Source organism: Haliaeetus albicilla, chromosome 3 (assembly GCF_947461875.1).
Source record: "Haliaeetus albicilla chromosome 3, bHalAlb1.1, whole genome shotgun sequence".
Taxonomy (NCBI): domain Eukaryota; kingdom Metazoa; phylum Chordata; class Aves; order Accipitriformes; family Accipitridae; genus Haliaeetus; species Haliaeetus albicilla.
Window position 1 is genome coordinate 47,498,328 of NC_091485.1, and position 27,104 is coordinate 47,525,431.

At 37.8% G+C, this 27,104-nt stretch overlaps 1 protein-coding gene across 11 annotated transcripts in view; it reads left to right on the forward strand.

Annotated features, from left to right (window-relative positions):
* Positions 1-27,104, forward strand: part of RALYL (RALY RNA binding protein like) — a 402,380-nt gene that overhangs the window by 339,703 nt on the left and 35,573 nt on the right. For 8 of the 11 annotated variants that reach the window (XM_069779585.1, XM_069779591.1, XM_069779592.1 and 5 more), the window contains 2 exons: positions 3,001-3,033; positions 24,368-24,415. In XM_069779585.1, coding sequence (XP_069635686.1) covers positions 3,001-3,033; positions 24,368-24,415 — 81 coding nt within the window. The remainder of the gene's footprint in view (positions 1-3,000; positions 3,034-24,367; positions 24,416-27,104) is intronic. The other 3 variants (XM_069779593.1, XM_069779587.1, XM_069779590.1) reach the window with 1 other exon arrangement.

The following is a 27,104-nucleotide window of genomic DNA, read 5'->3' on the forward strand; positions in this document are numbered from 1 at the left end:
GACTGTGTCCCTCCTATTCAAGTGATGTATTGCCTTGTCATTTTGACAAACTGAAGTTTTGTGATGGGAAAACCTTTTCAGGAAAGAAAGAAAAATCCTGATCACTCTAGCTTCTTTACCATTCCTACATAATTAAAACATTATTCCCTTTGTTTACTGTCCAACCTAGTATTTCTTGCATGCTCAATATGTTTTTACAAGAAAGAAAATTTCTGTTTTAACATTTTTCCTGAAGGTTTATGACAGCCCTTCTCACAGTTTATCAGGATCACTTTTTTTGAGGTATCATATTTAATTATTCAAGACTTCCTGAAAACTCCGGAGAATTTTGTGTACTGCAGGCTAGAAAAGAAAGGCAAAAAATCTGTAACATATATTGATAAATGTCACCAGTAAGGATGATATAGGATGCTATTTCATATGGTGTTGCAGTTTTAAAACCTTTATATTAATTTGCCATATAGTAAATTACCAATTTAAATAAAAGGCCAACAGATAATTGTATTCCTTTACTATGAGGAACACTTGAACTAATTTAAAGTAATGCAGCAAATTATCTAAAACCATTTAGTCAAACATACTAGAGAGGGGTCAAACCTAGGGCAGCACTATTTAAATCAAATTGAATTCCATCTTGAGAATGGATTTCAAATAGATTTTTAATTGCAGTATTTTGTCCACAGGGCATTCTATCACACACTTTTCATTTGCAAGTAAAAATCTACCAGTGTCCTTCATCAGTATAGTGCCAGGTCTCTTATCATTACAAAATTTCTGTATTATGAAGTGGGTAAATATGTTCTGAGGCTTTCATTCTTTGCTCATTTTGCTTATAGTTAATCTCTCAAGCCAAACACTGGGTACTTCCCAGGTCTGGTTCATTTTGTTAAGCAGAAAAACAGGAAACAAACCCATAACACTAGTTGGGCTTTTCCTCATACACCAGAGAGAAACTACAAGGATGGTGCAGATGTTTTCCTGTAATGGTGTGATCCACAGCAGGAAAAGTTGGTCCGTGAAGCTGGCAGGGTGGCTACCCAGAGCCTGCAGGAGAAGCATGCAACCCCATGCATGAAGGGCCCTGTCACTTCATTGCTCTCTGGTAGTACTGCCTACACACGGAGGATGCCAAGCTAAGGATTTTCTTGGTGCTATGAGGGTTTTGGTGTGAAGCATGGCAGTCTGCAAAGGAAAGTATATATGGCAGCACTGGCACTGGAGAAGCATCCCCTGGAGCACGGGGACACCCAGCTGTGGGCTTTCACTGTGCTTCCAGGTATACACAAGGCTATCAGTGATCCCCTCTTCTATTCTTTTACTTCAGTGTGGATCACAACCCCAGAAAGAAATAGAAAGGTGAGGTATTGCCATGAGGACAACAGAAAAGTTATTATGTTTCGGATACATTTTGGTCTTTCCTCAAGCCTTATACAAGTTGTCCTTACCACTGCTGGAAATCTAACCCCAGGAAATTAGGTTTAAAGTACATTGGAAGAAGACATTGTCAATGAAGGCAGGCTCCTAAGTTATTTCCACTAGTGGAAAAGAAGTAGTAAATGTTTTGCAAGAAGGTGATATGCAGTATTTTTCAATTAAAGACAAAATCATATAATCCTTTCAAAAGCACAGTAACAAGTTCACCTTTTGTAAATACCCTTCTGGATAGACTGCAATAACTAAACTGTTCTATTGGTTTGTGAGTTTTTTGGACAAAACTTTTGCTAAGTCAATAGTAACTACAAATGTACTTGTTTTTTTCTACAAAGAAGACTTGCAGGAAAGGTTCATTTTTAAAATACTGACAAATTATTTACAGAACTTTTATTTACAATTAGTCCTGTTTACAGTTCTATTTCAGGTATTCTGTTGTGGGTTTCAGATTGAGGGGGTCATCACAAATGAAATGTTCAGTTCTAGATATGAGAGACTTTGCTTTGTTAGAAACACTTTTGTTAAAGACTACAAAAAGACATTAAGTACCTGGGGTTTTTATTTGCTGTTCTTCCTAACACGGTACTCTCAGTGAAAATTAGCACAACAGAGAACTTTTGCATCATTTGCATGTCGTGTAACTTCTCAAAACAATTCAGTTGTAAATTTGCTTTAAATACTTTTATAAAGGACCCTAAAGTCACATGCTAATAGTCCTAACAAGCAGCTGATATTAGTAAACACACTGCAGCCAGGACACACTACAAAATTAAAGGCAGCTAGTTCCAGGAACTGGAGCAGAAATACAGTACAATAACACAGACAAAGATTTTTAAATCTATCCTCGTTGGGTGAAAACTACCAGTAGAAGTGACTCCTGCCAGTGTGCAAGTGGTGCAGCTCCTCACAGAGACAGCAGCTACAGCAGGGAGTTGGAGAACAGCACTTTCAATAGCACTTGGGTTTAGAACTGGGCATGGTTCTGGGTCTACCAAACCAGTGGCATCCAGCTCCAGCGCAAGGCTGATTGTGGCAGATGTGCCAGAAGTTCTCACGATGAAGAAGTGACCATGTCATGTGAACAGAGGATGTTGGAAAGCAAACAAAATGGGTGTGGAAGTCCTCAAATCGGGAAAGTTCTTACACCCATACTAAATTGTATGTTTAATGTAAAAAAAAAAAAAAAAATCAATATCTTCCCTAAATCATGGCCATAAAGAAAAAAATTTTTACATGAAAAATGCAAAAAAAAGGACAAAACATTACTTTTTCACTCTAGACTTTCCATGTAAATACCTGCACAAGTCATCTGAATCTGTGAAATCTAAAGGGCCTATCTGTGCTGCTTTGTAAATATTTGATTTCTGAACTAAAGTTCAGTTAGGTAAATGGGATTTTTTCCATGTTAAGCTCCTAGCATAATAGATCAGGCAGGCCCTTCTATTGATGTTAAATTGTATATTGGTCGCCAAGTAAATTTGACAGTGAGACTAGCTGTTGTAAATTCATCACATAAAAGTTTGAAATAAAATATATATATATTTAAAACTTCTGTTATTCACTTGACAGACTTGAATCAAAGGAGCCTTTCCTGTCCGTTGGGTAAGTAGGAATATGTATATTTCCATAAATACTTATATATTCAACTACCATACAATATATGTGCATGAGATTATGTTGAGTATAAACATCCTGTTTCAACTTTATGGTTATTTACTGTACCTAAGCTTAGAAAAAGTAGTTATTAGCCAATAAAGTCAGCAGTTGTGGATATCTCCCTTAAAAAATAATAAGAAGTATGTTTTGCCTCTATTGACTAACCAAAATTTATACTAAAAGACATATAGGAGTTAAATGTTGCATTGAAAGGTAGCTGGTTTATGATTTTGTTTTCACTGATCTTCAGTCAGAAACCATTTCAAATGCTGTCTATATCACCCGTCTAAGCCCCTGAACAAATAATTGATAGTTTCTTTTAAAATAAAAATTTTTTGATACTTCAATAACAGAAACAAAAGCAAATTTACAAAATAGAAAAATATCACGTTTAGCCTAATTATAGATCAGTACACTGATTTGCATATTACAGCTATTGTCTTCATAGTCTCATAGCTGCTTAAAGTTATTATATATTGAAATGATTAACTCACCTTTCTAAAAACTTATTTTTAAATGCAACATATTCTGAAAAAAAACCTACCATTCTTTTATGAAATGTAGACCATTATATATATTAAAGGTAAGTATCTGTATTTTACTTCAGAGTCTGAATTTCACTTTTCATGCACTGTTTTCCTTTTAGCTTCTTTCTTTAAAACCTTCCTAAGTTTCCTAACATTCTCACTGCCTGTTTTCCTTCAGAACTGTATATTCTTTATGTCTCTTCATTCTCATTTTTCTTTGTTCACACCACCATGCTTCATGCTACCAAAAACATAAACTGCAGACAAAAGATCCCATGCAAAATAGCTGTTTAACAGCTATTTCTACCATGTAATTATCAGTAGCTTCCAAATTGTTGTATTAACTGCAGATCAGAAAACTACTTCAAGTTCTGAAGTGCGAATTACAGTTAGCAAACAAAGGAAGTGCGTCAGTTAGGAACAAAGAAACAACAAATCAGCATAAGCAGGACTGAGATATGTCTGAGTTGCTATAGCATAAAGTAACTTTGTTTTGTTTGAGTATATTTTTAATTAATTGCTTTCCATTTCTACTTTCTACCAACTCAAAATTATTGAAAAATAAGTTCAATGGTGGTCAAAATGGGGGGGGGGTGCTCTTGGTCTGCAGGCTTTGAAATGTCCAAATTCATTATCAAATTCAGTCACTTCTGTTATTACCCTTCATTACTCCACTTTGTAACTTGTCCTATTGAGTTGGTTTTTTGAGGCCTCCACTCTTGTAATGAAGTGATGACCTGAAAATCTCCACTTTAAGATTAAAAAAGACGTTGCATGCTGTTATGGCTGAGGAGCAAACTTGAAAGTATAAAAATCCAGGAAGCAAATAAAAGCCAATGGTAGCAATTATATTAATAGTAATTGCCACGAAATAATAAATCCTAGTTTTGTAGTTCTTGTCATGATCTTAAGAAATTTGCGGGCAATTTTAGGTTATTTGGGGATGTCTACCTAGGAGGAAGCATTATGTGTATGTTTTGGGGTTGGGTTTGTTTCCAGATGAGCAGATTGGTGGCCACTGCGTAAATCCACATTACCTCCACGTAGCCATTGTATGTGACTGTTACTAAACTGGATTCCTCTTGGGAAGTCTAATCTGAGCAAATAGACTTAGCCTCTTCCCAGGACTTCCTAGAAGTTTGACTGTAATGTACTTGAATTATTTTTTGCAAGTTCATAATGATAAGGGTAGAAAATTTAAAAATTAGTCCCCACCTCTGTGCTACTTTTGCCTTTTACTGCTGTATTTCCTCCACCCTAAAGGAGGGATTCAGACAGAGGTTAGAGCGCTGTGCTCTGAGGAGGGGTGCTAGCCATCATCCACCTCCTTGGTGCTAAGTCAGAGATGCTCCTCCTAGTCCCACAGTAACTGGGGGGCTCATTTGTTCAGAGGATGAGGTCTTGTGCCAATACCTGCACCTAAGGTTTTAACCCAGACTGGCGGCTGCAACCACCAGGCTTTTAAAATACAGCAAATGTTTGCAGAAGAAATGCTGAATCAACCTCAATTAGACTAACACATAAGTGCCCTTAATGCCTCTTGCAGCCAGAGTTGGTCAAAACACCAATCTAAATTACTTTAAGTTGCCTACAGATGACTTGGTCCTGCACACAAGCCTTTCATTCATCTACCTTCTGCGACAGAGATTTGTTCACACATTTTCATTATACTGCCTGTATGGGCTAATTATGCTTTTTCATTTTGCTATGCCTCAGCTAACAACTTCTTGGTGCTTTTCGATTGTTAATTCTTTTGATGGAGTAAGGGAACGTGAAGTGTGGCAGACTAAGAGCCCGAGACTGCCACAGTTTGTTGAGCTCTGCATGTATGTGCAGGGCTGCAGCCTTCCCGTGAGAGATGCCACAAAGGACAAGGGTTCTTAAAATGATGCATTGTTTCCCCTCTCTCAGAAAGCAGCTAGCTACAGAGAGAAGCATACCCCACCTCTTGCTGCTGTAGTTTGTGTCTCGAATGCAGGGAGAGAACAACTCCTGTACTCCCTTGGTAAAGGAAACTCCATTTATCCTTCTTTCTATGCAAAGTGCATAGCAAAGAAGAAAAATCCATGCTCCTTTACTCCCTGTGCAAGACAGGGGCATAATTTGGCACTGAAGTAACGGTAAGGTCTTTAATGCAATTCTCTAATGGTAGCAATCAGGAGCAAAAATTCATCGAGTATGTGATCTATTCAGGTAAGAGTATCTGAATTCAATGCTATGATTTTGAGCTAGAATACGAAGTTGAATTTGAGATGCATGTTGTCTTCCTTACTGGGTTTTTTCCTTCCTAAAATCCGTAGGGAAGGCTGAAACTTCTCTTGAAAGTGCTGAACGCTGAGTGTTAGCCTGTAGGGGCACAGGATGCTTCTCCCCATAGAAGTTATTTCCACACTTCTGGGGGTTTGTGTCCATATTCAACCTGAGCAAGACAGACAGTTGTCTGGATTTTCTTTCCTCTTCAAGTTATGTAGCATTCATGTTCATGTAGGGTTAGAATAAAAAAGAAGTTTTGCAAATAGCCAGAATGCCTGGAAGACTTTACCATCAGAGGCAACAGTTCTGGTAAAATTCCACCAAAGTGAAGACCACTGACAATGCATCAAATTAACTTGATGCAGAAGTCTTTGAAACATTCAGACCTAGAAAGACCAGGTAGGTCAAGAGGTACAAGAAACTGGGTACTGCAAAAAGGACAACTTAACAGCCAGCTCATATTAAGTTCATCCCACTTTGTGGCAAAATATGTATAATATTTAAAAAAAAATATTTAAAATGCCAACAACTTTTAACTATCCACATTTGCTCTCCATATTTGGCATTTTGTTCTTAATAATGATGCACAATTATCCCTTCAACAAAACTGTTATCATTCTCTCTAGATGATTAGATTGATAATGCAGTTACTAACTATTCACCCAGCTATTTCATGGCAGCTGATTCATGGTAACTATCTGTATGTAAAAGTTTAGCCCTTGATAAATTCCAGATAATACTGCATGCAGATTTGTAATTGGTCATCAGTCTGACCCCTAAAATTCAAAACTTATTTTGTAAGACACAGCTATTGCAGCATCTTTTAAGACCTGTAATAGTATTATATAGCCAAGAGAGACCATAATTATTTTGTAACTGTCTCGCACAGTAAAAGTTCTTTGAATTAATTCTTGTTTGTATCTAACTGTAATTGTATGTAACTTTCATAATAACATCCGGTCTTTACTTTAACACATGCAGTGGTAGAAAATCCATCAGAGCAACTAATAACTTTGTCAAACTTTTAAAAATATTTATCCTCTTTAGATGTCATTTAATAATATATCCCATATTGCTGAATACAGAAGAGACATGGAGATAGAGTAAGAAACAGAGCTGATTTTTTCTGATGTTAGTGAGAAGTTAGATTCATATGCTGCCAGCTGAAAAGAATGGCATTACTTCTGGATAAGCAGGCAATAGCTCTACAGTCAGATGGTCTTGGAAAATGCATGTGTTTTATACATCTGGTTGTCAACTGAGATTCAATCTATTTCTCTTTCTTTTGTGTAGATGTTAAAAAACAAACACAATACAAACTGCTGACTTTTTCACTCTTTTTTTCAAGATTGGCTGTTTGCTATAAACAGTATAAATTTAGGTGGAAAGCCCAGAGAGAGACATAAGTGAAATGAACACATTGTATGCAGTTATTACATGATGTTGTCTGTTGTGGGAGAAAGCAGACAGATACAAGTAAAATTGGAACTAATTGCTGCATTTTTTTTTTACATTCTCAGTAAAAAACTAGAGATCTGTATGAACTACTACTTTCCTCACCAAGGTCCTGTTTCTAGAAAGTATATGAGAATAGAAAATACTGAAGAGCCATGTTTTTCCAAATCACAGCTTAATCACAGTACCTTTCGAATCATGGTTATTTACTTCTAGAAGAGATGGAGGAATTTTGGCTGGCTCAGCTTTAGGAAGTGCTTCCAAAATATAAAAAGTAAAATTCTTTCATTTTCTTCTGGCAGAATTGTTCTGAGAAACATCTAACAACTGGAATTTGTCACCCACATTTCTTCTTCTTGCTCAGTAATATTTTCTTTTCCACATGGCCATTTTGCAGAGATCTATAGGAAATCCCGCACTCAAACACCAGTTTGAGGGATCCCATTCTGAAGAAGTGAGATAGTTAAAAAAAAAGCCTAGTCCTTGCAGGCTCTGTTAGGATAATATTCAGTCCACTTCCAAAATACGCAGGTTCCTTCAATTCACAGTCAGGATTTGGTTTGTTTGTTGGTTGGGTTTTTTTTTTTGGGGGGGGGGGGTTGCAGACAATAGGTTATAAGGCACAAAACAGAATGTAGCCACATGTCATCTTCAGTACAACAAATACCACAACAATTGTCCCCCATCCTGATTATCAGATAGCACCAGTGGAAGGAGCAGACACTATTCCCACTGTTCCCATCCAGCTTTTGAAGAGAGATAACTAAGAAAATTATTTTCCTTCAGCAGAGGAAAAATATAAAAAGAAGAGGAGGTACTGGATGCATTTTGTACTGTTAATATGAAACCAGTAAAACTACCAATGTGAACATAGACTTCTAATTCTCATTCACATTCAGGCCAGGTATTCAGGATCTGTGTTTTCCTGAAAAGCATGGGAGGACTGAACACAGTGGCCAATTATTTAAACTCCTTGTCTAGAGACAGGCAGTAATTCCTTGTGCTTAAAACCACTCGGGCTCTGTGACTTAGATAGATAGGCAGCAGCAGGTCTTCTGCAGTTGCAGAGAATACCCTCTAAACCAACCAACTGTTTAATTATGTGTGAGGTTTAGCCTGGAGGCCAGAAGCAGAAGTCAGGAGACTGCAAGGGCTCCGTGGATGGTGAGGGTGAGGCTGCCAGTGTAGTCCCCAGAAAGACAGGAGGGATTTGGGGGATGATAACACATACGGAAAGCTGGGAATCTTCATGTGGAAGATGCTGAGAATCTATATGGTTTAATTTCAAGCGGTATTACTAATACACTTCTCTTCCAACAATTTACCAAAACCCATAAGGATTAAGCTTTTCTATAATTGCCTTCTTTCCATTATTAAAAGACGTTGAAACAGTGGATGAATATCACTGTTTTATAAATTTATAAAAAGTTTTTTTGCTTGAAGATATCTCTGAAGAAGAGATTACAATGCCACAGTAATAATAATGGTGTTGCCTTGCTGTTACTGCATTTGTCAGTGGTTTTGTGTTGTTACTCAGTGTTTAAAGATCCCAGATTATGTATTTTTCTACTCATCTGCAATCTAAATAATCATTTTATGGTTCCTTTGTTTTCCTGATCTTTTTCATTCTACACCACTTCTACTTACACACACACAGAAAAATATATATTGCATAGAAAACAGACTAATACATTTGGCCAAAAAAGAAAAGTATTTTCATAATTCTGTTAACTTTTATTAGCAACAAATATGCACCTTAATACATTCTTTTTCCCCTCTCTGACCTTAATGACATCAGTAACAATGTACTTCATAATTGAGAAAGGCACCAGAGCATGAGATCACTTTTCTTCTCTTCTGGTTATTCTATTTGCCTTTCCCTTTATTTACTCTCTGTTTTTTCTGTCATCCAAGACTACCTTTTCATTAGTAATTCTAGGAAAACAATACATATACAAGTCATTTATGTTCTAGGTTAATGATGAACAATTCCTCAGTAATGAATATTTGTAGTCTCACCTGTGTACGAGACAGGATGTTCTCTAGAGGAGGAAAAATGATGTGCAAGAGAATGTTTCTGAAGGAAAGTCAGGAGGCTGAAACATGGGGGGGGGGGGGGGTGCAGGGAGTGGAAGGAAATAAACAGGGATGCAGGAACATAAGAACAGAAAGGAAAGTCCAGGGAAAAGGACTACACAAAGAAGCAAAAAGGGAGGTGTTTTCTTACAATGGAAAACGGAGGGAGGAAGGAAGGATAATATTTGCTGGGTATGTAACCTCACCGTGGAACAACACTACTTCAAACTTACTGGGTTTTGCCCAAACAGTGGTCACTGATCCACGAGTTATAGAATGTGTTTGGAGAGCTCCGTGTTAGCACAGTGTTCCTATTTCCTATTTCTGAGGTATCAACATAGCATCTTGGCCCATCAGTCTCTATGGGCTTCTGTGAATATGCACACCTTCCTGTGGCAGGGTAACAGGCACGTGAAACAATTTCATAAGTGAGATCTAACTCCCTACTCACAACACATCTGAAAATCGAGACAGGTTTTCATCCTTCATGTGGCTGGTGCCATCTGAAAGACTTTATTTATTTATTTTCACAGGTTTCCAGATTATTACAATGAAGTTTTAATTCAATATCTTCCCCTTGATAAATATATTGAAAGATATAATAATTTTGAAGTTTTATATATTGAATTTCAAATTCCCTATACTGCTGTTCAAATCAGTCAATCTGTATTTGGCCCTTGCTCTTCTGTGTTGCTCTTACTACTTTTGTATGACAGTAACAATTGAAACTTTTCTTAATATTAAGTTCTTAGCTTGTTAGGGCTTATACAAATATTTGGAGAGGATCTGATGGCTGATCCCTCCAAACCCACCTTCGAAATCAGCTTAATTGTTTTCACTAGCAAGTGAAACCTGAGACTGGTCCATGTACCAAAAATGTTACTTGTACTTGTGCTAGAAGAGAAAGATGGGACAGAAAAGACAAATGTATGCTTAAAAGACCAAACCACAGAAGGACAGCCAGTACTGCTATGCTAGCTTTTACTTGAAAAAACGCTTCAAACCCTTCTGCAGTAATATAATTTGCAGCTTCTTGATAAAGAGATTTCTTCTTTGGAGTTTGACCACCCATGATCACAATAGCAATCAGCAGCTGGTCTTGCTTCAAAAGTTATTGCTCCACACCAGTCTCTGTATACATTGGCTTTCTAAAATGGCTGGGTACTTTAAACTTTGACATTCTCATAAAAAGCCCTATCAAGAGCACTGCCACAGATCCTAGTTTAAGTTTTTTCTTTTCTTTTCTTATCTTTCTTTTTTTAAAGCAAAGGGAACATATCAAAGAACAAGGCACACGTAAAACAGTGCTAAACATGCTGGCCAATTGGCTAGGCTGAGTAAGGATGAAGAGAATTAGGGAGGCAGAAGAAAGAAGATAGTATTACCTATATTTTTTTTTAATACATATTTTTTCTTTGCAATGTAAAATTATGAAATGATAAAAAGGGACATATTTTCCCTTCTATTCTTGTGTTCTTACCATAGAGTGTAAGTACCCTTTCTGAGTTTAAATGGGGCCATATTTCTCTTCCCTGTCCTAGGTTTCATGTTGAGGGGTAATTTACAACCCTAACGATGAAGCTTACTACTGTGAATAGTGATGGGAAGAGGGAAGGATTTTTTTCTTGATTCTATATCATTTTAAACTTTGATAATTTCATTAAAGTGTTGTGTCCCACAGAGAGCTGCACCACCAGAGTTGAGATCATGGAAGAAATGGAAGATGTCCTCCAGAGAGATTGTAGAGTCTCCATTTGCTGATCTTTCCAAGTCTCAGCTAGGTAAAGCCATGGCTGACCTGATCTAGCCCTGGGTCTAGCCCGTTGGGTAGGAGACTGAACCAGATACCTTCTAGAAATGCCTTCCAGCTCTATGAATAGGCAGGGAAGCCACATTAGCTGTTGGACATGGAGCGTGTACAGTGATACTTCCAGACTCTGACTCCCCTCTCTGAAATCAGGAGAATGGCCTGTCCCAGGGTAGGAAGTTTGTTAAGAGAGGAGGCAATGCAGAAAGAGGCACATCAGAGAGAAGTGTTGCTGACACAGAGCGAATCGGAGGTCCTACTTGTCTCTCACATTTGTTAAAGGTTTTTTTAAAGGATATTAAACTTCAGGCTAGGATACATTGTCTTAAATGTTACACTGTTGATAGCCTTGTGCATGATACTAGGGAACAACAACTTACATCTTGCCTTATTGGATCATTCCATGCTCTAGTATACCCCTCATTCAAAATAAAACAAAATCAGGATGTGTCCTGATAGGAGGCAAACTTTCAACTAGTAAAATTAATCAGATCATAGGTTGTTTTCCACAAATTTAGCTTAATCTGAGATCTGACCTCATTTAAGAACCACTTTTCAACTACATTGGTATAATGCCTTTACATACCTTACTGTGAAAAGAAGCAGGACTGAGTTGAGGGTATTTAGGGTCATATTCAACAGCTTCTGTTTGGCCCACACTGATGTTGATTTCAAGAAGAAGGGTCTTGATTTTGACCGTTTTGGTTTTGGCTTGGTTTGGGTTTGTTGGGGGGTTTTTTTGCCTTAGTTCTAATTATGAACTGCAGTTCAAAAGCAGTCTGTGGTTATCCATTGAGTTAGGGGATTTTTTCATCTCAGGTTCAGGCTGGGTTCTTACAATTCTTATCATTGTGCAAGGCAAAGTGCAGCTTTGTCAATATCAGCCATACACGCTCCCATGGGAGTGTACATGCAGGTTGTAACACGTAGCAGGTTGTAACAATTTTGCTGATGATGTACACAAAAATAAATAGTAATTAGGTCACATTCTGTCTTTCCAATAGTATGCTAAGAGTTTTATTGCTAACAGTTTAATTACTGTGCTCTAATTACTTTTATTTGTAAAGTCTTCAGCTTTGGTTCTGAATTCATGTAAGGATCAGTTTTGTTCAATAAAAAGAATTCCTTCACAACCACATATTAGAGTTGAATTAAAAGTTGGAGGATGTGCCTTAAATGTGAAGTAGAAATATCAGAGTGGATCTGTCATGCATGACGAGCAACTGGCAGTTTATATTGCTATGGTAGTGAGTCTGTAGCTAATGCTAAAGCATTTGTTTAATTTTTAAAAAAAGCAATTTCCAATAAATACAGTTACTGATTTTTATTTTTTTTCTTTTCAGTTGCTTCTAATGCTTTATACAAAAACAACCTTTCTGAACTCTCTCACACGTGGGTCCTGGAGCCCTTACTCTCAGGGGAAAGAATGGGAGGCTGAATCAGCTATCGTCCTGTAGCTAGCTACTTTTGTCAAACATTTTCATAACCACCCAGATAGCCACCAAAGTACTTGTAAGTCCCAGCAAATTAGGAATTTTATCAGAAGCAATTATTTGCCAAAAAGTACCTACTAGGTATGGCCTTGTTTATTCTCTTGCCATCTAAATCAAGGGACAGAAACTGCAGGTAGCTTTCCAGGCAGCCTATGAACAACAAATAGTCAAAATGAAAAATTACCAAATTTCAGACTGCATTTTTCCTATGAACTATTTGTTGACTACCTGAAAATAGCGAACACCTTCACAGAAATTAGGATCAATACACAAAAGAGGAAAACTGAAGCATTTCTCAAGTAATGTAATTTATCCTGCAGGTCTATCCTTTTTTGGTGTACAAGAGGATATGGGATGGAAATGGAAGCTACATCTTCTGAGACAGTGAAGCTAGTGAAGCAAAACTGGAGGTCGTTAATGTGGCTTATATAGCAGTATTATGCCAAAGTGTTTGCATTTCTTTAGAAGAGATGGAGGAACCTGAGAGGTATCGAATAAGACCTTGTATCCTCACAAAACTAATCTTTTTATTCATACACACACACACACACACACACATACATGTTAATCATGATTACACTTTAAATCTGGAATCAAATATGATTTGGTTTTGAGCAGACCTTGTCTAGGTGTCAGTAGTTAGATGTATTTCATGTTCTGGCTGATACTTTATGGGCTATAAAACTGTCTTGCTGTGTAGAGCATCCACAGAAAAATAACCTTCCAGTCATGTAAGTTGTATAAGGGTGAGTAATGGTAATGCGGTTTTGCTGGGAGAAGGCAAAAATCATGCGAGGGAAGATCAGCAAGAAGGTAAGGGAGGGAGAAGGAGGGGCGGGGAGAGAGAGAGAGACCTTAACAGTTTTAATTCCTTCACAGAGTCTTGTGGTTTGGGAAGAGATGCTGGAGGCAATTCTCAGCACTAAATTGTTATGGTAGCTTAATTCAATAGACTATATAAAACCAAATTTAGTCTAAGATGTGTCTGTATTGTTAACTCCTAATGTGCATTTCCTGCGGTGATAAAACACTTGAAATGAAACTTTCTATAAATGTTTACTAGCCCTGATGCATACCAGTGCAAGCAAAGCCCTAATCTGACAGGGAATGTGACCACATGATCTAGGGACACATGTTACAGAAAATGGCAATCGCAATAACGGAAGCATAAAGCTCCCTGAGCCCTCTTTTCTGCTGTCATTTTCTTAATATCTAAAATATTATGAAATTAATCTGTATGAAAGAGAAAAGATGGAAATACAGATCATTATCTAGAAAACCATGATGGTTACTATATTTTATTTAGGAGTGATGAATGTCTTTCTAAGTGAGAGTCTGAATGCATTAATATTTTCTTTTTAATATACACAGAATCATTTTTACTACGGTTGATAAGACTAAAGAAACATTTGTAAATGTTCTCCCCAAGCAGGATAAAAAATATTCTCAATTCTAGTGTTCTAGCCATTGAATGTGGTCTCTTATCCACAAATATTAGTATTATGTTCTTAACAGACAATAACAATAAGTTAATGAAATTTGCCCACCTGCTGCAAGCAAGCTGTCAAAACGTGAATCTGTGCAACCGTTTCCTTGGAGCTTAATACGGTGATATGAAGGAGTCTCCAGAAGAGGTCCTGTAACATCCAGGGAGTGCAAGGGAGGAGGTGAAGAGAAGATCACATAAAACACATACTGAACTCCCCAAATCTGGGGGGGGGGGGGGGGAGGTAAATATAATAGTGAGACTGTGGATGATTAACATCTGTTATGCTACCAAAATGTTTGACAGAGGTTACAACATGTGATTTACAAAGATGACTACTGTATTTTAAGGAGCTTAGGGTTGGGATAAACAGGTTAAACCTGAAGCCAAAAAGGTAACCTGATCAAACTCTACATTGGATATGCTCCACAAAAAATCTTGAATGAGGAAGAGAGGAAATGATTAATACTCCATATTGATGGGTGCCCTGACAGTGAACCAGGGAGCGGAGTAAGCCCTCAGAGTGAGAAGGTAACCATAAAGAAATGGACCAGGCAGAGTAAAGCAGGAGAGTACCTAGACTGCACTGTCTTCCCTGCATGCCCAGGAAGGCAGGAGCACAACCATATGAGGAAACTTGAGAAAGATCCCTCCCTAAGCAAAAAAGACATTCCTCAAAAAAGACAGGCACAGAACCTCAGTTCTTGCCCATTGCAGATAGGAAAATGTTTCTAAGCTCCCTCCAAGGCATGCCATGCCTAAGTTAAGTTGCAGAGGACAAGGGGCCAGCCTTGCAAGTCGGCTGAGACACTAGAGCAGGCAAAAGAAACCCGTATGGGCATTTCCTAATGGGAAGAAGTCTTTTGGTAAGTGTCAAACAGTACTTATTTGCAAATTAGAAAAGATATGTAGAAAATTTTCAGCTAGATGATTCATACTCACGTCATATCTGTGTGACAAGGAATCAGTAGCTCTACCATATTGTCTAAAATTGTACAAGGAAACCACAATACCAATATCATGACAAGCCACCGGGTTGTTTTGCTACATGCTACACTCAGGTGAGTCATCTGGGACAAAAATCCTTTCTCTTATGAGAATAAATATATTGGAAAAAAACAGATATACATCTAAGATAAATAATATGTCTGATCCCTTGATTTCAACAAGCTTTATTCTGGATTTACAGTGAGGTAGTTCAGAGTGCTGAAATTTGACTACCTTTCTGTAAATCAAAAGGTCTTTCCACTGATACTTTAGGAATTCCTTTGTTTTGTGACTTTTTATTCCCTTACAGAAGAGAAATCTTTCCTTCACTGTGTAAGTAGAAAGTGAATGGACACAGGCCCTTTCAGAGTGCTGAAGTATTAGGAGGCACAGATTTGTCAGAAACCAAGGGAAGGGTAGTCAGCATAGTTAGCACTGGTCTAGAGGATACACAACTGGTCATGTGATGCACAACTGCCCTTTCCACTCATCTCTGACCAGACTGGAATTGAGTCTAATCTTGTGCTCAGTTATAGAAGAATCTCCTTTGTATCAGGTGCACTTCCCATATCCATTTACCATGGAAATTATTGCACAATGGGTTAGGAGTACAAGAACGCTTTCTTAGATTCACAGTATCTGGTATTTCCATTTATATTGTAACTTCACTCGCAAAGCGCACTCTTGGAAAAACAAGCAGTACGTCTTGTCTTCACAAGCTGTACTCAGGACACTGACAGTTATGGTCTCTTTCATGTCTCCATTTTGCTAGTTTAAACCTTGAGTTGCTCAATCCAAAATAATTAAATTACATCATTAAACTTAGTGTAAATAAGAACAGAATTAAATTTAATTTAAGCCTTCTGACAGTTTGAAAAGGGGAGAGGAAAGCATGTGTTGCAATTTTCTAGAAATTTTTTTTCTTTACATAAATTCTGACATTGTCACATTGTAATTGATTAACCTTTTGTGAACTGTGCTTTTCTGTTTTATTCATCGCTTCTAAGACTGCTTCTCTGAAAAGTACACAAAGTTTTCAGAGTTCTGTTTTTGTAATCTTAAGTGGTTAGTCTTTCAGCTCCAGTGCTACCACTGCGATTTAAATTTATCAATCTGCTGTTCAGTGAAATGCTGCAGAAACACTTTAAAGCCTAAACCCATCACTTATTCTTCCACCTGTCAATGACAGTCTTCTGTACTTGTCAAACCAAGTTAAATGACACTCCTGCAATGTATACAATATTACTAATAAATTGGATAATCAATCACATGTGTATGGTTTGACAGTAGTACCTTGAATATACTGAATTTAAAACACATTTTTAAGAGGCAGGACTCATTACTCTTGTACTAAGAAAAAAAAATACCATACGGACAACAGGAATTTACCAGTCGCTCTGTACAATTAAGGGATACCTTGGGAAATGGTTAGGCCACTGGAAAACTTTTTCATTACCTTACTATAAAATGTTTTCATGGGAAACATAAGTAATTGGAGATTACTTTCGATGACAGAAAAATAGTTTAAGAGCAGAAGGAGAAAGGTCAGGGAGACATTAAGTAGACTTACTCAGGTTTCTTTAAATACAAAAGCTACTATTATGTTTCTAAAAAGCATCAGGCTAACAGTGTGAAGCACAGACTGTCCCTGCAGCCACAGTAAGTAGTTTTTACTACGAGTAATTCTAATACTTAGCACTTAGCTGTACAGAAAATTGTTGGGGCTAAATTTTGCCTTGAAATCCCTGCATCATTTGTGCCTGTGTGGCTGCCATAAACAACTCCCAGGCCAGCTGATCCCCAGAGTCTGAATATCGATCCTGATGTCTTTGCTATCCTCTGCTTCACAAGCTTTGCCTAATCCTCTACAGGAAAGTGTCTAAGTGACTTAATTACCTGATAGTTTATATGCAACTTTGAATATTTGCCCAAGTTTTGCCTAAAATTCAGGTTGGAGAGTAAGTTCAACAGTTTTCCCAAAATACATTTCATTGGGAAAATAGTTCTCGGGAGAGAGGATGAAGGTAAAGAAGGGATGTATCTGAAGACAGAAAAAAAATACAGCCTAATCATACTGCAAATAAATTCTGCCTAGTGCCTGCAGAAAGATACTTTAATGGAAAATGGAGTACTGTATGTCAGCTATTTTATGTATACATGTCTTGCTTGGGCAAAATGTACCTCTTCAGATTAGATTTGCCAAAAATTTTTCACTTTTGCAGAAAAAATTTCTCCATGAGCAGTACTACATTCTTTGCTGTACTTTTTAAAACTTGACTCCATACTTCTCCACCACCTCAAGAAAAAAAATAAATCTGTCTTGCACTTATTAATTGAATGAACATGTAGAATTAGAATAAAACTTTTATTAACTTATGGTTACAAAATTACTATGAAAATTTATCTGTAATTGAAATATACAAATAATAGGTTATGTTCAATCATTTGGCATTTTTGGACTAGTGGCTGGGGATTTTGGTGGTTATTTTTTGTTTTTAATTATAACTATTTGCCCTCATAACTGCACTATGGAAATGAATGTAAAATACCTTTCTGCAATTATTTTTCCTCTCCCAGATCCCTCTTTTTTTGCTGTAAACCTCCAAGATTATATTAGTTGAAGGAATCACTGACAAAATTTGTCTTTTGACAGTAAGTATGTCAGCAAAAAGCAGGCTCTGGAGAATATTCTCTTTCTCTGCAGAATATACAGCCTGAACTGCAAAACAGAAGTGTCCTTCCACTTCTACCAGCATTCTCAGCCTTAACTAAAACCAAATCATCTCTAAAGTAAAGGTAGGATACAGCCCACCAATGTAATTCATGTCTTTGGGGAACGTAGGTAACCATCCTCTGAAAAGTGGCCTGAAATCTCCAACATTTTTTTCAATAGCTCATGAAAGTCATTGCCATCCAACTGATTTTCTAGCAGGGAACGTTTCCATCTCTAAATCATCTAGTTACCCTCACCCACACTCTTTTTTTAACATCATGTCTGTTTAGACTGATTCTCTTTTGTACTCAACAGGAACAATTTCTAGCACTCTTTTTACATGACAAGAGAAATGATTTTACAAGTGACTGGAATACTAGTTTCAACCATTAGGATGATATGTGCCTCCTAAAAAGAGTTTGATTGAAGGAATATTGCTTTTGTATTTAATATTTTTATCCAGCCCTGACAACAGAGAAGCAATTGACAGTATAAATGGTGATAGCACTGTCAATCGAATTAAGATACATTATGCCTGGTTTGTCAACATTTATGATTTACAAATACATCTTTGTACCTGTGGAAAGAAAAAGAGATATTAGCTAAGGGTGACTCACATGCAAGACAGAAATTCTTGTTGCCATGAAAATAACAAAAGCTATTTCTGCTCTGTTCTGCATTAACTATTCTAAAGTCAGAATAACTCCACTGAAGTCAGTTACACTCACTAGTGTTTGGAGCTAAGTAAATTAAAACAGAATGTGATCATTAGTTTATAAAAATCTTTTGTGGGCATAGAACACAGAACGCAGGAAAGATTACACTGTAATAATAAATTTTCAATATACAATATAATCAGATAAAGACATAACATCCATAGGTCTATTTCAAAGATGCAGAAGTATAACTTTGCATTTGCCTGACTGACACACATGCTGCTGCTGGTTTGCATAGGAAATTTGAATATGTACAGCATCATAACTCTGAAAATACGGTCTTTGGGGAATCCTTTAATCTTCAGGCATACACAATTTAAAGCAGGCATAGTGTTAGGTGAAGTGAAGCTAAAAGAGACAGCTCGTACAAGATTGCCTTGATGATACCAGGTCAGAAAAAGGAACCATGACTTTTGCTTAACAGAAACATGCTTTACTGATGAGTTTTCTTTGCCTCAGTGTCAGCATTGCAGTGTCTTTTAATGTCTTCTGTTTTAATAGCAGCATCATGCACACAGTTCTGTTGTTAATATTGCAGAGATGGCATATGTTTGTGGGTAAGTAATCTGCCTGTTTACAGTGCCATTAGGAAACCGCTGACTCCACCAGTTCACAGGCTCATTTAAACCCTTCTCTGCTTCCAACTTGCTGAGTATTTGGTATTCAACACTGTGCGAGTGATTCCTGCAGCCTCCATAACACAGGTTGTTGGGTTGCTAAGGAATAACTCTCAAGAGGTTAAGAGCCCTGCAGTCACCTTGATCTCAGTGCCGGTGATTATCTGTGCTAATTTTGTGCTTTGTGTTTTATACCGCAGCACTGACCAAAGCTTATGTGTGTCCCTTGGCATGCATAAGTGTGAACTATGGATGTACTGGTTGCTTTTGCAGTATAATCTCTTCAACATAGTATTACAAATGAAACATCGTCATTCAACTTAAAAAAAAATGAAAAAGAAAAAAGCCAAGTGAGATCTGCTGGAAAAACAGAAGGGATTTACAGAAGACATTTTTTTTTCCTCCTAGGTCACCCATTTTGGGTTCATTTCATTGTCATTGGTTCATAGCCTTTTCAGTACACATGCAGGACAACTCCTTCACAGCCAAGAGGAGTAGAAACTGCCTTTATAAAACCCCAGACCTCTAAGACATGATCTCTTGCATCCATGGGCTGTTAACTCAGCACTCACAGTGAAGGACACTTAACCCCAGGAGCTACTGCATGTTGCCTCTGTGTTGCCTGTGCTGTCACAGCAGCAGGTAGAATTTCAGAGAGTGAAAAAGAGATCCAGATCATGGATATAAAGAAGGATCCACATCAAGATTTCCCAAAGCTTTAAACCCACTCTCCTTTACCTGTCTTATTCCATAAGGGTCAACACTTACAGATAAGGTCCTACAGTACTATTCTTCTTCTGTTATTTTAATAGATAGCATGGAAGGATAAATGTCTTTCCTCCATGACCGACACTTGATTCCCATCAGCTTTCTTCAAGGAGACTAAGTAGTGGGAAAGGGAAAAAGGAATTGACCCCCTTGTTCTGTTGAGAGCTCATAGCAGCCCATAGACCTCTAGTACCTCTGCGTGCTATTCCTACCTTGAGGGTCAAGTACCTGTTGCCACATCTTTGCCAGTGGTCCCAGGTAAGAAGTCCTGTACGTGCAGAACTGGTTCTTTCCCACTCCATATGACTGCTACTTCCACACAGAAATGCCCTTTGCCAGTGCAGAGATCCCAAATGATCTGTGGAGAAAGCAGAGATTCCCTCCCTACCTTCTGCTGGAGTCCCCAGAACCCATATTGCGGGATATGGAACTTAATTAACAGGGATACCCTTGAATTGTGATGATTTCATTTACAATGAACTCAGACTAGAAATGTAACCAAATCAACTCGTGTTAGTCAATTGTGCTAGCAGGTTGCACTGTTAGAAGCCACAATATGTTTGCATCTCATCCCAGCCACAGGCTCAGTAACATTTTGTCAGAGAGAGGGATGAGAATGACAAATTGGATTACATTTGCTGCAGCCAAAGCCATGTGTTTGCCCGTTTCAGAGACTGACGGTCATGCAACATACAGAATACCAGCAGTTATCTCTTACCTTGGTAGCAATGGATGCTACTGAACTAAAACATGAAAAAATGCAAAGCACCTTAACTTTAAGGTTAGAGGCAACAGCTGTAGCAGAGTTGTTTAGATAGCTTCAGCTGTAAAACACTGTATGAAAACTGCTGGGGTTTCTCCAGGTGAAAATTAAAGACATGCTGACAGTATAAGATGCTTCTGAAGTAGCGAAACATTTTTAAAAGGTAGTATAAGCAACACATGAAAATTTACAAGAATTCATAGATTACACTGCCACACGATAACAAGACTCCAAAATGTGCTTCTACTTTTTCCTACTCTGGTCCCCCAGATAAGCATTAGACCATGTGGGTTGAAACTGTCATCTGCAAAGCTGAAGGAACATGAAGAACTGAGTTCAGTTTCAAGACAGAAGTTACTTGAACAGGGAACAGAGCAAAAGAATTAAATTCTTAGGGGCTGACTGATGTGCAAAACTGCTTCTCTTAAAAGAGAAGTATTATCCAAGATGTTACACTAAATTAAAAAATAATAAAAAATTAATAAGCCACATTTTTCAACAATATAAAAATATTCTGCATGAAGAATGCTGTGTCACAGGGTCTACTCAGTGGTACAGTGGCAGAGTGAGAGCAGAAGGTAGGGAAGGAGAAAAATAATCAGTTGTCACACCAGAAACCCTTTCCTGCATTTTGCCCACCCAAAACCTCCACTGCCTGTGACTACCCTCATCTGAGAAACCTGTGAGCCTTTCCCAACCACTCGACCCTCTCTCAAACCTACTGACTTTTTTCACTAGCACACTCAGGTCTCTGCCTGAGACCTCTCTCCCTCCTGTGCCTCATCAGTGCCACCATTCCCAGGGATGGCTTTGAGCCATCTCTGTCATGGCATTTGTATGTTAAAAGTAAGTTCCACATGTTGAAAGCCCAGTGAAGGGTCAGCAGTCCTTATTTTGTCCTATGGGCCAGACTTGAGTTGCCACGGAAAAATATAGCTGTCCTTCAGCCTTACTCTAGCTGGTGTAAAGTGAATTATTCTTCATCAGCTTCATGGTCTTCAACCTTGAAAAACTGAATTTATCTGGTCTTTATGCAAATTAAATTAATGTCACTCCAGGTGAAAGGTTTCATGTGACAGGCCTTTTAAATTTAATCTTTTTTCTTCAAATTATCTGTTACGTTCTTCTTAAAAGCACAGATTGAATATTAAGTATGGGCTTAGTGCAGCTATTAATCATTCAGCTAACTAAAACCACTGGCAAACTGTGAAAAGCTGTAAATAAAATAATAGCTTTGCTACCTGCTACCTCTTAGTTCAATGTAGACTGGTACAGAATGAAAGACAAAATAAGAGCTGTCACATAGTTTAGGGAAAATTTTGCTAGTTTTGTGTTAAGGTAAGATACAGAAATATGATCACTATACAAGGTCTGAGTAATATTACTTAATGTTATTTTGCTTCCTCTGCTACACACAGCTTACCTGCTGCTGGGTTCTAGTCTCTCAGGGCTGTTTTATTTAATAAGCACTTCACATAAAAGGCATATAGGGCTTTCTTTTCTCAAATGAGTTACCAACAGGACTACAGTCAGCTTTCTCACCTGGTGAGTCTCATGATCTTCACTGCTGGTCCAGTATTACGTGGGTAGACAGTACAACCTATCCTATCACTTTCACTGGGGCACTTGCATCTGAGGCAGCTGTGGCAGAGGTGGAAACTGTCCCCTGACCTCCTGTTCCTTTGATGGATGCTTTTGCCCATTGCAGACAAGGGAAATTGCAAGCTTTCAAAATCAGAACACTGGGATGAAATGATTACTGAGGTAATTTAAGCCTGCCATTTTTCCCTCTCTTAAGTGGTCAACCTCTGAAATATAGGAAGGGGAAGAAAAGGGGAAAGGGGCATTATGTGATGAAGAAAAACAAACCCAAAGAACTCAGAATTCTTGAGCCATTCTTCAAATTATGCACTAAAAAAAACTGAAGACATTTTGCTCAATGTTCAAGAGCAGAAATTATCCACAAGTCCATTCCCAGTGAAGACAAACTTCATTAATATGTAGCTACCATGGTTCATCCCCCTTTATTTTCAGTGAATGTTTTCTGCTGTTCTTTGTCCTTTCTAACTCTCTCCTTTCTACCTTTCTGCTTTCTTATCTAAAGCTTCTCCTTTTTTGTGATACTTTCTTCATGCCTCTCATACTTTACTATTCACAATTGTCCTTCTCAGGCAGGTGAAAAACTTGGGGTTTGTGTTACTAGTCCTTCATCAGGCAGAGTACAGATCCCTTGTGACTTTTCCGTGCAGACCATTTATTAGCTCCTTGGTTCTATTTTTTCGGATGTGTGAGATAGATAGACTTCATTGCTATTTCTTCACCATAAAGGTAGAAAGTTGCTAATGGAATGCAAAACTAGGAAGATCAATCTAGGATTGACTTTGCAATTGACAGTTCAAAAATAGTTTTCCCCTGGACCTTTGCAATTTCCTACCTATATTTGTTTCCCTTGATGGTGCCTGTCTTTTCCCAGATTGGTATGTATATTACCCTGTCCTGGTTTCAGCTGGGATAGAGTTAACTGTCTTCCTAGTAGCTGGTACAGTGCTATGTTTTGAGTTCAGTATGTGAAGAATGTTGATAACGCTGATGTTTTCAGTTGTTGCTCAGTAGTGTTTAGACTAGAGTCAAGGATTTTTCAGCTTCTCATGCCCAGCCAGGGCACCTGACCCAAACTGGACAACAGTGTATTCCATACCATGGGACATCCCATCTAGTTTAGGAACTGGGAAGTGGGGGGCAGGGATTCGCCGCTCGGGGACTGGCTGGGTGTCGGTCGGTGGGTGGTGAGCAATTGCCCTGCGCATCATTTGTACATTCCAATCCTTTTATTACTACTGCTGTCATTTTATTAGTGTTATCATTATCATTATTAGTTTCTTCTTTTCTGTTCTATTAAACCATTCTTATCTCAACCCAGGAGTTTTACTTCTTTTCCTGATTTTCTCCCCCATCCCACTGGATGAGGGGGAAGTGAGTGAGCGGCTGCGTGGTGCTTAGTTGCTGGCTGGGGTTAAACCACGACATACCCTCTGAACCTGAGAGGAAAGGCATCTCTGTAACACTATTGCTTGCATCATTCATTTTCCTAATTTTTTTCCTTTTCTCTTTATGATGAAAGAAGACTAACAGTCCAACTTTTTTCATGTTTCTCATAAATCAAATTCATTGTCTTATCTCTGCTCACCTACTCACACATTTACCAATCTTTCACGTATTTAACAGTCTTCCTAGTCCGCTGATTATGTTATATTAGTCCAGCAAAGAAGAGGGCTTCAGTATTAGAGTGTTCACTTCATTTGATCACTCAGAGAATTACACTATAATGATCTTCTAATTACAGAGCTGTCGTGCTGTGTTAAATCCTTTCTATATGTGCTGTCAACTGTTTACACTGTTCTGCATGCCCCAGACTTTCACATTTCCAAACACACTACAGTGATAGCTGACAACAGGATTGACAAATATGATGTACAGTGTATGGTTGTGGAAAAGAAGTGGAAGGACTTTGAAGAAGGGCTTGGAATGTGAGAGTAAGCCAATATTACCACAACAGATTTAATCAATGTGTATTTTTCTATAAGCCAGTTCATTCTTGTTTTTCTGTGTTTTTCCACAGTGGTTATGTCTTTGATTATGATTACTACAGAGATGATTTCTACAATCGGTATGTGTGGTTATATTTTTGCACATCCTACACTATTTCTACTGTTTGTTTATAATGTAATCATGTCTTTTGGTTAGACAGGTCTGTTCTGATTTTACATATTATTCACTTTATTATTTCTATTGTGTATCAGAAGACTATTTGAATATATTACAGAGAAGATTACCACTACCAAATGTATGCTCATTAAACAGCTCTTTTGGTCTTATCCTTCTCTAAGAGCTTTTGGGACATTTTCTGTGCTGAACAGTTTAATGGTAGTTTAATTGCTCAGTGTTTCTTCCTACAGAGTTCTTCCAGGCTTACTTTCACTGGAACATACTTTCATGTGTATGAAAAGATATAGAATGTCTCCTGAAAAATGTGTCTTCCAAGAACGTTTAGAAGTCTAGAAGGACCTTGGGGGAAGCAAAACCACAAGTTGAACAGCATGTGTGTTTCTATAGGAGGAAAAGAAGCGTGGATATCTGAGCAATTGGAGGCTTGTGCCTTGAATACATACACACAGCCTAGCTCAGCACTGTGGGAATTTATTCATTTAGATGTAGCAGAATCACCACAACACAGGGTTAACATGAATGACCATGGATAACCAACTCATGATCCAGCAGTGCTGTGTCTCTGCATTAGAGTAGCCTGGTTTAGCATAGACCAAGTGAGTCAGAGGAGAACAAAGTATTGCTCCACCAACCTCCTCTAATCTGAGATTTCTTTTATGTAAAGGAATGGACAATAGCAGTGCAGCAGGTTACACCCTGAAGTTAAGTTATCGTGTGCTATACACCTTTCTGCTTAGGAACACTGTAGGAAAAATGTAGAAACAATGTTTTTTGGTTTTGTTTTTTCCTGGGATTGATTCAATTTGAGCCACTACTTTTGGGTTTGCATGTAAAAGACTATGCTCACTTTGGAGGGAGCTATAAACATATGGAGTAAAAGCCATCAATGCAGTTTAATCCTGCTCAGTGCAGCCTTGACAGTAGGAGCAGCTCATGTCCAGTAAAAAGTTAACTTCCACAGGCTTGTGTTTACTTTCCCCAAGGTTACTGCTCCAAATTTCATCAGTGGAGTTGTATGTTTTTAAACAGAGTACTCTTTCTGATCTATGCCACCTGAATATTAAAGTTATGTGTCTTTAGTTTTTTCCCTAATTCTGTACATTATGGGTAGCAAAAAATGAACAACTATAATGGTTACATTTCCACAACAAGAGAAATACTTATGGGACATTAAAGGTTGTTTCTGTGGAACTTGGTGTCTGTCTCGGTGACTGTCTTATAATGGAAAACCACTGACAGTGAAATGTGTCCATAAATCTATTCAATAGTATAATTTTCTGATTTCTAAATCTTCCAGGATTAAGACAGCAGAACTTTTATGGTAGAAAACCCAAATATGAGGTTGGCCTCACAAGACTGGACATGCTGATCTGTTGACAATAAAAACCTTAGAAGGTTAAGGGTCTCTGTTAGATCCAAGTGAATGGACGTGGAAGATGAAAAGCCCTATATAGTAGGCAAGAAAAAGAAAATCCCATGGAGAGTTTGATGTACTATCACCATGCCTATAGGAAATATAAATTAAGAAATATAGTCATAGAACCACGTAGAATTTCTGAACTTCTGAACTTTCTGAATTTCTGTGGTTTATCCCAAACCATAGGTCTTGCTTTCTAATATTCATTAATTTTCCAACCTCTCTGAAAGGAGAATACACCTATCTTAACTTGATTAAAGCAGTGGTGGGGTCAGAAAAGGGTGGCAAGAATGGTTAGTGCTGTAAAATACAATCTGTATGAAGACAGATTGACAAAATCAAGACTGCACAATTTAGAAGGGTGGGTGAAAGAAAAGACACTGTTGTACACACATTAGTGATTTTGGGGGCAAAGAATTGCTTTAGAACTGAGCATTTCTGTTTATCATTTCTCATATTACAAGCACAAGAAAAAGAGGCAGGGTACTTCAAAACTGATAAAAGGAAGCATTTTTTAAAAGAAAGCATATCATTGAAATATGTAGAACTTGGTGCAACAAAATACCAAGCCCAAAAGCTTCACATAATTTCAGAAATAAAAGTAAGAATAGTAATATTAGATAACAATCCTATTATATATTTCAAAAAAGGAAGCATAGTTTTGCATTTCACTACATTATCTTAACATGAACTATTGGAAGCCAGGAAAAAAATCACCTTTGAAGGAGTAATTGTGTAATGATCTTTTGCATGATAGCTTACCATTCTCCTGAAACTTTTTGTTCCAGTAATATCAAATGGGAGATTGTGACCAACCTACAGATCATCCAATATGATAAATGATGAGTGACAACAAACAATAATATTTCTGTTAAAAGCCCCAAAAATGTTTTACTGTTCATCTTCATACACAATTTAGTTATGCCCACAATGGCTAGAAACTGCTTATTCAGTAAGAATGTTGAAGGCTGTGGAGTTCAAGTTCAGTGGGGGTGACAGGATCTCTGTGACACATTTTGTAGGCAGCTATGGAAAAGGAGGGAGCTGGTTATATTGTCTCTAGTATTACAGTACAGACAACAGTAAGGATCCTGAGATTTAAGCATTAGGTGTTTACTTGCCAGAAAACAGGCTAGAAGACTTAAGTTTGATTCTGCTTCCTGTTCAGCATGCTGTTAGACACTGTGGTGAGTGAATTACTGTTTCTTGTGTG